This window comes from Stegastes partitus, unplaced genomic scaffold, assembly GCF_000690725.1.
Source record: "Stegastes partitus isolate 25-593 unplaced genomic scaffold, Stegastes_partitus-1.0.2 Scaffold19, whole genome shotgun sequence".
Classification (NCBI taxonomy): Eukaryota; Metazoa; Chordata; class Actinopteri; family Pomacentridae; genus Stegastes; species Stegastes partitus.
The window spans coordinates 394,077-405,888 of NW_007577750.1; the positions used below are offsets into that span (position 1 = coordinate 394,077).

At 39.0% G+C, this 11,812-nt stretch overlaps 1 protein-coding gene across 1 annotated transcript in view; it reads right to left on the reverse strand.

Moving 5' to 3' along the window:
- Nucleotides 1-587: 587 nt before the first annotated feature.
- gpc6a (glypican 6a) overlaps nucleotides 588-11,812 on the reverse strand; it is a 152,464-nt gene continuing 141,239 nt past the window's right edge. The window contains exons 7-9 of the mRNA XM_008292629.1: nucleotides 11,021-11,151; nucleotides 9,488-9,663; nucleotides 588-6,088 (exon numbers count right to left, since the gene is read on the reverse strand). Coding sequence (XP_008290851.1) covers nucleotides 5,865-6,088; nucleotides 9,488-9,663; nucleotides 11,021-11,151 — 531 coding nt within the window. The 3' untranslated portion in view covers nucleotides 588-5,864. The remainder of the gene's footprint in view (nucleotides 6,089-9,487; nucleotides 9,664-11,020; nucleotides 11,152-11,812) is intronic.

The window sequence follows — 11,812 nt, forward strand, 5'->3', positions numbered from 1 at the left end:
CCCTAGTACACAGTTATTAAAGTTGTCAATACATACCCAGAGTTTAGAGGAGGTTTCTGACCTGACAACAGCACATCCCCCACAGATTTTAGAGTCAACTTTTGGCACAAAAGTATGTTTCCGTTATTAAGCTGTAATTGTAAATTCATGAATGGGATCAATTTCTGTTAAAACTGAAAAGTTACACTGTCTGAAAACCTGAAATTTACAAAAGCTGGTTCTGGGTCTAACTTCTAATCAAATTTATTCAAATTCTAAGAATCTCTATCCAGAATCTTTGTCATCTTGGGGAAAGAGCGTGCAGGCTTGGCTGTGTGCAGGGTTAGCTTGAGCTGATCAACATGTACCACTTATCACTTTCGAGGTTAAACTTATATTAAACTTTGACTGTAAAGGAAGGGGATTAGACAATTCTTTATGAATATAATCAAAACTACTTTTCCATACAATATTTTTTACATGCAGTGTTGAAAAGATAAAACCTTTTGCGATCTGAACAACAGAGATGTATAATTTCCACAGGACAGCAATATGAAAGAATGCACCACAGAGAAAAACTACAGGAAAGCAAGTGTTTTTTTTCCGGCCTTTTTTTTTTTTAATAAAATGTTTATTATTACCATTGTATTATTTTCTGTATACAAGAATGTGTAACAAAAGCCAAATAAGCAATCCATTTTAGTCTTTTAAAAAATGGTAAGGCATGTCTGCTTGTATAACCATCAACTTCAGTTCCCCCAAAACACTTGAAACAGCGTGCACTGACAGCTCCAAAAATCATTAATGTGCTCCTTAGATATCTGATTTTGCAAATCACAACAGTATCACACTCACGGCATATGTTTTTAGCAAAAGTGCAGCAACGATTAACATCAAAATGGAGATCTTGCATAACACATTTTGTTCTAAACGTTCTGGAAAAAAAAAACTCAGCCAACCAGGACTTTTTTTTTTTCTTCAGTTTTTCAAATGCCAGAGATTGAACTAGACAAAAATGAATGAATATGGCTCACAGGCAAAATAAGTTAAGCGATGAATAATGTTGAATAGTGATACTTTGTATGTCTGTCCAGGGTAACATAGCTTGTCCTAATGAGAAAACACGGTTGTTTGTACAGATACGAGCTATTTGGAGAAACCGGGCCAACTTCCGAAACATTCTTTTCCCAATTCACTTTCTTTTACTGTATTTCAAGAACACCAGTAAAGCGCTGCCTCATCCTCGCTCATCCAAAACTCTTGCTGCAATCACGGATTTTGTAGAGCCTCTAATGGGTGCGTTCGACCTTTGTATGGCTGCAGATGCTTACTGGGTTTTTACTGTTTGGAAAAAAAAAAAAAAGCGTAGTTGTTAAGCCTCACTGAGAAGGCAGCAGTGCCAAATCTTAAACAATGCCAGCATCTGAAACCACACCGCTAACTTCCCATCTTATTATCAAGCACATGCTGTACTGATCGTTCCGCCTCACTACTGACCCTGACTCAGAAATATCTGCCCCCACAATGTTTCCTAATGCTTTCAAAGTAAATGTATGTTGTGTTTGACTGCAGCAATACAAAACCCACGAACTTGCACTTCATATTGATGTAAAAAAAAATTAAAAATCTTTCTCTTGTCTATCGTATACTTCTTTAATTTGCCAATTTTAACACTATCATAGCACAAAGATCATCAGAATGCAACTGTTACTGTCCATCTGAGTATAGTTTAAGGGAACAATACACCAAAATAAAAGCGCTCAAAAAAACATCTATTTGTAAAAATCAGAACATTCAGTATCAAGTGTAGATATTCTCTGAGAAATATAAATGTCTGGAGCTAAAACTGAATTATCAGTCTGTGCTTCACCAGTCCAACGACTCCATCGAACAGATCATGATTTTTACATGAAACCCCTTTCGCTGCAATTATCTGCTCTCCAGGACTTTACTCTTGGGTGGATGAATTCTAGCAGATCAGGAAAACTGGCATTGCACATTAGGGCCGACAGCTAGTTTACTTTAATGGTATTTGATTGAACATTCAGCATGCTGCAAATAGTTACAGCTGGATGTCCTCCCACCTGTCTCATCTGTCTGACCCACTGAAATAGCACCAGCTGACGCTTTTGCTAATCAAATGACTTCAGATTCGTTTGTTTTCACCCCCTGTCTAACACAGTTTGGGCTTTCTGTGCACCATGATCTGGCAGAAGGACACGCGAGTAATTCAATACATATATATGAAGAGACAAGTGGAAAAGAGTGTAACCCATGTAACTTCTGCATAATTACTGTTTTAGATTCAGAGAGGTGGGTCAGTTATGTTTGTGTGAAGTTTCCACTGCGGCCATGGTTCTATCTCATTCAGGCTTTGACCTCAAAAAGGGCTCAACAGATTAATTGGTCCTGTGGTGTGAACTGAAATTTGCATCTCTGACTAAGGGCTTAAAAAATTGCATTCTAACCTAGCATCTATTTTCCTACAGCGACTGTAGAGCAACAGGACTGATGAGTTTTGTTGGTTATCGCCATAGTGTAGTGGATGGATCTTGTGCATTCATGGGATGTACCTATAATCTACATTTTCTTTTTTATGTCCTTCAGGCCTTCAAGTTGTGACACTGACAGAGGCATGGGAAGTGACAGGATCTCCCACTCTTCTTCATCTACCAGTGACGCAGCCAAACTTGCTGCATTTAAAATCATCCCCTGATTTATTCACTACTCCTTATATATTGAAACCCTCTGCTGCTCACTAATGAGTGAATTAGAATTATGATTCTAGACACTTGTAAATCATCTTCATTTTGTGTCATCGCTGTCAGCTGTTGAGCCATGCAATTGTCATTTTGATATCGGTGTAATGTGGGGCATTGCATTGTTGACATTTAGTAGTTCTTGAGGGCACTACACAGAAGATAAAGTTTTCATAATTTGGACAATCAAAGTGTCAAATAGTTAAATACTACGATTCAATGGGAAATGATTTTGGATGCAATGATTTTCTTTTCTTTTTTTAATCTATCTATTTTATCTGTTAAAACTCTACTCCCAAGACATTCAACTTTTACAGAAGAAGGCACAAAAAAATTACGTAATCAAACAAGAAGCAGTCAACCCTCAAAAAGCCATGCAGAAACAATGACAAAAATAAACTGGTATTTATATGCTTGTTTCATGTAATAACTTGATGAAGGTTACAGTCTCCTCTTTTGTCCACACATTCAATGTTTTTAAATACCTCCATTTTTCATCCGTTCAATGGAGCTTCTGGGGATGTCTGAGTCACTTTCTTCTTGCACGTCATGACTTATTCAATAAGTCTGTTTCACTTAGTCACATTTTGTTTTATTTTATGCCAGACTATTTACCTCAGACACACAGGTCCTTTTTTTGTACAAACTGAAATGTGTCTAAAAACTGATTAAATGGAACTACCTGGACTTTTGTCTGTTACTGCAGTGGTTAAGTACTGGACAGTTTAATGTTGGACAGGACCTTGTGTTAATCACTTCAGTGTTCCTAGACCTTTTTTTGGGCAGAAGCCTCTGTTGCATTTTACAATTAGGATTTACACATCAGTGAGTGAGTGGAAGGCTGCTGGTCAGTCGCCTTCTCCTAAAGCAATTTCTGCAAGGAGTGAGATGATAGAGGTCAACTGCAGTGGGAGCTTCTTCTGGTGTTCAGGTTTTTTTATTTTTTTTGTAAAACATATAAGCACATCAAGGACAGATTTCCCTCATGTCTCAGTGCCTAACTTTTAATATGAATACGGCAGTATTGGATAGAAATGGGCATTGATTTTAATTTTCTTTTGCCAATTTTGTGGAAATTTACTTGAAATATGCACTACATTTGTGTAAAAATGAAACATTATTTGTTAACAGGAAAGCATGAATATCGAAGGAATGGAAGGGAGTAAAAGAACTGGGGTTTATTCGAAATCACTGTCTATTTGTTATACACAGCACCACACTGCAAACTTTGTGCCTTATTCTTTTTTTTCCATTCTCTCTTCGTGCTGGCGGCAGAAAGAGGAAACTCTTAAGTCCTGTGCTTGCCTTGCTATGTGAAACTCACACAGTCTCTTTGAGATGCTCCCAGCAACTATTAATTTGTTACAGCGATGCATTTGGGCAAGGTCCCTGTTGAGATAAGGGACCCGTGCATTGTGAAAACATTTCAGTGCTTATGAGCTGATGGGTTTGGATCCTCCAGGCACACTCCAGCATGAGGGTGGCTGCCTCAAAGGCTTTCTTTTATGTAACATTTTTGAACATTTGCTCCTTTGTTTGTTTCGAGAGTATGCCTGCAACGTTTTTGGAAGCTACCTTTCCTCCACGACCATTGTGCAAGCTTTGCTCCTTTTAAGCCTCTGAAGACAATGAAAGGTCAAAGCCTGGAGGGGACAGAATGAAGGTTGTGAATAGTAACCCTAGTTCTAAGAGTGCAGCCACAGCTCTCCAACCTTTGCACCCAGCTGACACTGTGTACCTGCTATAGGATTATACGACCACATTAAAAGCTTGTAGCCTGTAGGAGTCTGTTCTCACTGGCCGAACAAGAACATGCTAATTTCAGCATGGTGCTTCAGATGTAAGCGGGTAACCTGCAGAGAGCTGCTTCTTAGTTCAGAGGACGAGGTTTACGATTTTGAACCTTTTGTATATGTGATATGAAAAAGTAACAAAAAAGTGTACGAAATAAATCATAATTCTAAATGACTAACGTTTGGGAGACAAGAAAATAAATTAAGTTAAATTTTCATGAGCACATACCTTATCACTCCTCTGAAAATAAAAGGAACCATGTAGGTGCATATTAACTACCCAAAGAGAAGAGAGTAAATCAGGTAACTAAACATTATTAGCAGGCAATTTTAGTATAATGGCTTAGTGTTGCAGAAATGTTCTTTTTTTTCTTCCATTTTTACTTTACAGACGGTCAAATAATTTGTAAAAGGAAATACATTTATTAAAAAAAAAATGTAGCCATTAACTAAGCCAATAAGATTACATTACAGTATGCTCCAGTGAAATACATACTGTAACTGCTAAGTACAATACAATCAGTTAAATGATCTGAAAATATAGAACTTTTTCTCTGTGGGGTGTATGTTTCCTGTAGCTGTATAAACTTATGAAGCCAACAAAAATAATCTGTGCAAAGTAGTTTGCTTAGTGCAGTACATTAGCACTTTCTTACAAATAATCAAATGTGCAACAATAAAGTGGCTGTAAGATCTGCTGCTTCCTGAAGCCACACTGATATGACTGGAAACGGGAAACCAGGTGAACTGCTAGCACTGTACAATCCTGTACCAACCAATCCAAAGCTGTGTAGCCTGCATTTAAAAAAACAAAACAAAACAAAAAAACTAAAAAAATGTTTTTCTGTTAACATCATATCCACGCATGCACACGGTAAAACTTTCTTCATTTGTTTGAGGGGGAGAAGACTAATGGGATAAAATAGCTGACATGTTTTCACTTCATAATACAAAGGAAAAGAAAAATAGAATCCCCTTTATCTGAAAAAAAAAGGTCATTGACAGAACCATCTTAAGATAGTTTCACTTTCTAAAAGAGAAGCATTGTTTTTCAAAACTCACTTTAGAATAATGAGAAAACACCACATTTTAATTTTTTTTTGTTTTGTTTCAAAGACGTGAAAGCTGGTTCACTGATGGCACCGAGCATTCTTTGGGGGGCAAGCAGGATGCAGCACTGCACTCACTTTCAATCCTACCACACCATACAGTAAGCCATTCTTGACAGGTTTCCAGGAGGTTCTACATGTCCAGTGAGGGAACAGCAGTATAACTTGCTGTTAAACATACTGTTATGCAACAGTATAGAAGTCAGTGATCGGGCCACACTGTATTATCTCCATTGAGTCTGCATTGCCCAAAGCGGGAGTGTGAGGGCGGCCAACACCAGCAGTATGGAGGGTCCACAGGAAAGCGACTTGCCTGCGGCCGCGGCTGCTGCGCGTTCGTCGCTTCTGTCAGCTCCGATCACTGGAGCCTCTGTTCCAACAAAAATAAATTCCGTTGTGCAGCCATCAGAGCAGCCACTGCCGCTGCCAGAGCTACTGCCCTCGTCACCTGCAAAGACAAAATCGCACAAATTAGAAATTACATGAAAATAGTGCAATTAGAAGCAGCTAACAGTTAGATCCAAATCAAAGGGTAAGTGAAAATACAGAGTCAAACCTGGTCACACCAGAAAGTGGCACCTGCATGTCCTACCAAAATACAATACAGTTCAAGTTTGGCAGCTCATGTTGGTCTAAAAGCAATATAGCAGCATCACGGTCTAAACGCACTTCAGTACTTACATCTGTAAATGATCACATCACAGTCATAATGCTGTTTGCTTTGGGACTGATTCTGATTTCTTTCAGTTCAGTCGTAACTTTAGTCTGCTCGTTCAACATGTTCAATTCAGTTGAGGTCAAGCACAGTTTGTAAGGTGCTCAATAGCAAAGTATTTGCTTTTTGTGGGTTTTCTGTTCTTTTAGCAAGCTCTTAACAAGACTGTGTTTTCACTTTTTACACTGGGGATGCCTTACATTGTGCCTTTAGGTTCCTACAATTTTGTTAAGCTACTTCTCTGTTCAAAAAAGACTAGAGTAGCACTTGTTAGAAACTGATTCATTAATTTTCCAAAGAAAATAAAATTCCAGTGAAATCTTATTTGGTTGAAATACAGCAACACTGTCAATTTTTCCTCAGTATTGGAGCCAGAGAAAGATCACTATTAACTTGTCTAATCCCCTGACTATATTGCAGACCTAGCATGCAGCAACAGAAAAAAAACGTTCTATGAGGTGCAATCAAAAATTTCCAAGACTCTTGGCATGCATGAATTAGGGGGAAACTTTTTGATCAGTAACTGTCAGAAATCTCAATAGTGTGTGACAGCTCGCTGTCAACATTAAAACCTGTGGGACACACATTTTTTGGTGTGATCACATGTGGGTGCTTCAACTGCATTGTGTGCCCAGTCACGCCTCAGTGATTATGTTTCTGGTTTTTTGGCCACAACAACACAATCGTCACTGTCCGCCTGCTCCCCAGATTTGGCTCCCTGCGACTTCTTCCTATTCCCCAAAATGAAATTCAAGTTGAAGGGTCACCATTTTGACACAGTGGACATTCAGTGCCCGCTGGAGATGGCGCTTGACATGCTTTTTACAAAACGGGGAGTGTTCCAAGTGTGACAGCACTGCTGGGAGCTCTGTTTTGCTGTATAAGGAGACTACTTTGAAGCACATGGCAGCCAAATTTAAATCAGCTAGTTTTTGATTTGTGAAGGCACAGAACTTTTTGATTGCACTTTGTGTAATGCACCACAACCTTACATTAAAAGCTTCACATTCTTATTATAGCATATTGAGAAAAGAGGGCTGAAATATGCTGACATTTTAGATTTCGCAGGCTTTTTTGAATGTACTTCAGGCACCCTATTACTCTTTTTTCCTTATACCTAGCAAGCATGTGTTTACTTATTGATTCAGTCATTTCTCCAAATGTAACAATGAATGTAGAATTGCGATCAAAAAGTTTGGAGATTGCATTTATAAAAAGCAAAAGCATATTCCATGTAAATCCAAGATGCTCCTAGTGCTCCTGCCTAAAACTGAAAGCAAACATTAAATTATGTGCCAAACTGTCTCAACCTTCCTGTCCAGTATAATCCCTGGTGACGAGCGGATCTATGGCTACAACCCAGAGAACAAACAGCAGCCTTCAGTGGAAGAGCCTGCAGTTTCCAAGACTAAAGAGGGTGCATCAGGTCAGCAGCATGACCTGGAGCCTGCTTGCTGCTTTGTTTGACATTCACAGGGTTGTGCATTGTGAATTTAGAGTCAGACTGTCAACACTGAGTTCTGCTGTAGTGTCCTGAGGACATTTGGTGCTAATGACCTGAACTGATGAATGCACTCGATCAGAGTGCATTGAAAAAGCATGAGTTTTTTTGGCCCCAGCAGTCATTGCTCTCCACTTGCAGATTTGGCTTACTGTGACTTCTTTCCCTTCCCCAGAATGAAATTCCATTTGAAAGACTGCTTGTTTCGACAGAGTGGAGGAGATACAATGCGTTGCAGCCAAGTGCTTCACATGCTTACAGACCTGGACTTCCACTGAGCATTCAAAACATGAAAGGAGCGCTGAGGAACGATGTATTGCTACACAAGAAGCTGTCTTCAGATGGGAAGAGGACAAATTTTAATCAGTATGGTGTGTTTCTTTCTTTTTTTTTTCTTGGAACCTTTTATTTGCAAATAAAAGAGAAGGGGGGCCAGATTTGCTTTAGTAAGGTCAGTCAAACTGGAAAAATTGGTGATAAAGATTTGTTGGTGCATAAACTAAACACCTTATTAGTGACCACCTGCATGGCTTCTGAACTTCGTGAACTAAAAGAGCTGGCAATCTGACATGCTTGCCAGCTAGCTTTCCCAAAGGGATAATATGCCCACACAGTTTATTCCAGAGCCCCATTTGTTTCATACACACCTGCCTCATAACTACAAAACAGGCCTCTTTTTTTGAACAGTTTGACAGGGGGAAGGTTAATTGTTGGATGCTACAACGAAGCTAATGAGCTATGATACCCTCCTCTGTTTTGGGCTCTCCATCCCTTCAAAGTTGCTGTCAAGACAGTTTGCTGTTGTTCAGTGGTGCAAATCTGCATGTCAAATTTAACCACAAACCCCAGCGTAAAAGACTTGCATGGCCTCATGAACGGATTTGCTTTTCAGGGCAATTTTATTTAATTAGCTGATCTCAAGTGCTGCTGTGACTTGGGCTTTACAGTCGATAGAGTGAGTAAGATTTTGCATGACTGAATAGCAGTAAGTGCAGAACTTTGACATTTTACTGAAAATGCATGGTAAAATGCACATTTACACTTTTGTTATTTTGCTTGCTTCTGTAAAATATTAACCTATACAAAAAGTTTTCTAGCATTGGTTGTCTAATGTTGAACATACTCCTAACAGGAAAAACAAATGTGACAGCAACGAAAATGGAACTGAGGTGAAAAAACTTGAAAGGCAGTAGTCATGCAACCACATGTTTTGTTTGTAGCTCAGAGAATTTCTCCCATCATGTCAGCTCAAGCAGATCCATGCAATCAGAAAGAATGGTTTCTGTCATGGCAGCATTCGAGATGTACATCTTCCTAAACATAAGCTCAGCTGTCTATCACTGTCTGTCACCACACCTAAGGCTATTTATTCTCCCAAAATGTCAGTCTTGCCTCAGTGCAACACCGAACGTCATGTGGAGTTATATGATGAGTTCCTACATAAATGACAACTGAGATCTTATTTTGGTAGAGATAGTTTCTATATCTGTGGGGGTGTTTCTTGGTCTGTGGTCAAAATCAAAACCAACTTGTAGTAAGAGAAAAGGAATAGAGAACGCTTCTCTCTGTATTTGACTCATTGCATTTTTTCTACCTGCACATAAAAACACCAGGAAGACTGGAGAACTTACTGGAGTCCTGGAAGTAGATGTCATTTCCATTGTAGGCGTTCTTTAGCTTGTTGGTCATGACACGTAGAGCCATGATCTGTTGCCTAATCAGTGTGTCAGGTCTGGTGATGTCCACCTCCACCTCTGGGTTGTTCACCTGGTTAGTTAGACCTTCCTTCACCACTTCAGGGAAGTATCTGTACAAAGTAAAATGACAACTATCTCCATGTTGTATCCGTAGAAGCGCTATTAAAATGGGCTGTTATGGCAATATTTTCCACATTACAGTTTAGCAGACACCGTGCAATGCAACATCAGAATATATGGTTAAAAGAAAAAATGCAGAAAACAATGTTTTTCGTGTCTGCTCGATTTCACCGTAGTCTCAGGAAGGAATAAAAGTAGTACATCCCTACAAATCATTTAAATGAAGCTATCAACCGACATCACTGACACTGAATCAAAGGCAGGCTCCTGTGTGGTGGCTGACAGAGCTCAACACACTGCAAAGAAGGTACATGCAGACAAACAAAGCACCCTTTTGACAAACACACAAATAAAGCATGTTTATTTATGCCACATATCTACTGTGAATGTGACTGTGGCTCTCAATTTGCTCGAGTTTTATTTCCTGGCAGTGTTTTAGTTTTTTTTTTTTTTGCACCATAAGTGTTGTCAAAGCGGTGAAGATGTTCTCTTCATTTGCTTGTGTAGTGTTCATTAGTTAGCGTTTTCTAATTGTTGTACTCTCTCTGCCACCAAACCAGTCCATGTCCATTACAGTGGTTGCAGGTAATACAGTTGTAATTGCTAGCCAGTGTGACTGCAGTGTCGATCCACCAAGAAGCCGCTATGTTAGTTTCTTTCGCTTACTGAATTGAGCTCAACTAGGACTTTGTATACTTGCTGCCTTAAAATAGCAAACACAGATCATCTCTAGAAATTGTGTGAGACAATCTCATAATCTCACTTGTTGTGCATATGTGTTAGTTTCTCACCATTTAACCATTCATTTTATATCTCATTTAATAATTTTATCATCAAGTAAAGTGGGCATGGCCTCCATATAAATAACAGGAAATAACTATTTCACAATGCATTTTTAACAGAGTCTAACTATTACTAATGTTTAATCATCAATTTACCTACCAGATTTAGAATGATGCTAAAAAGAATGGTACTGGCACAAACAAATATCTTTTATTGTACCATCTGGTGATTTTGTTATTTGCAGAGGGCCAAAGTGATGGGGTAATATATTTTTTTCTGCCAGAATATCTAGTTCACTGTCAGAGGAATGAACTCACTGACTGACCTGCAGTACGGCTGAGTGTTACTCTGGTGACAATAGGTGCTGGAAACTCCAGTCCTCTGGATATGAGAGCCTCAGAGCTTATACTGGAGAAGTTCTCCATGTAAGTACTACCATTGTACTTAAAAAGAGTGTTAATCTGGGAACAGAGTGTGGTTATTTTAATCCCTGGCAGGCAAAGTGTGATAACAGGAGAGCAGCGTGACTCTGCTCTGGTTATAAAGAGTAGCAGAAGTTCTCACCTGCCCTTAGTGTGGCTGTTCCAGCATTGCTCCTCGTCGGACTCTGTGAGTTTGCCCTTGGCACAGATGTCATCTGGTAAGTTGGACCAGAATCTCTTGGACTCCTTCAACTTCTCTTTGATGTCAGTCACCTGCCGTGGGCCAAAACAGTGAACAGAGAGATATACATGAGTAGTTCTGAGCTAGTTCTCAGAAAAATCTCTAATTTATTTCAATACTTTTAATTAGTACAACTTCTAACAATCATTGATAATAAAAAATAAAAATAAAAAAAGAATGTATATATATATATATGATTGTTACTCAGCAATATGTGCTTCGAAAACTGAAAAATAAAATAATAAAACAACAGTTCCATCTCTGTATAAGTGGCACATTGTGATTTTAAACAGTCACACGGCAGCAAGTTAGTGTAGTTGCACAAGTCCTTCTGTTCATTTATTTTAGCAGCAGAGAAGCTGCTGGACTACCCAGAGGTCTTTTCTTCTTTCTGTTCTACCTCGTCCTCTTCTATCCATACTGTGTTCATCTGTGATTCATACAAGACAGACTTCAGATTTGATATTTGGCATGAGTGGTTACCGCTGACTGATTCCATCTGGGCTCAGCAAGAAGTTTGAGCGGGTGATCAGTAAATAGGAGAAAAAAAACCCCACAAAAAACAACAAGACTTGTCATGTACAAAAGCACCATTTTGTGTCTTTGGTCATTTTGATATAGTTGGTCACAAACTGGATGACAGAGAAGGCAGAAGCTAATTAATCTGACCATAAGGGGTGAGACATTTGTTAG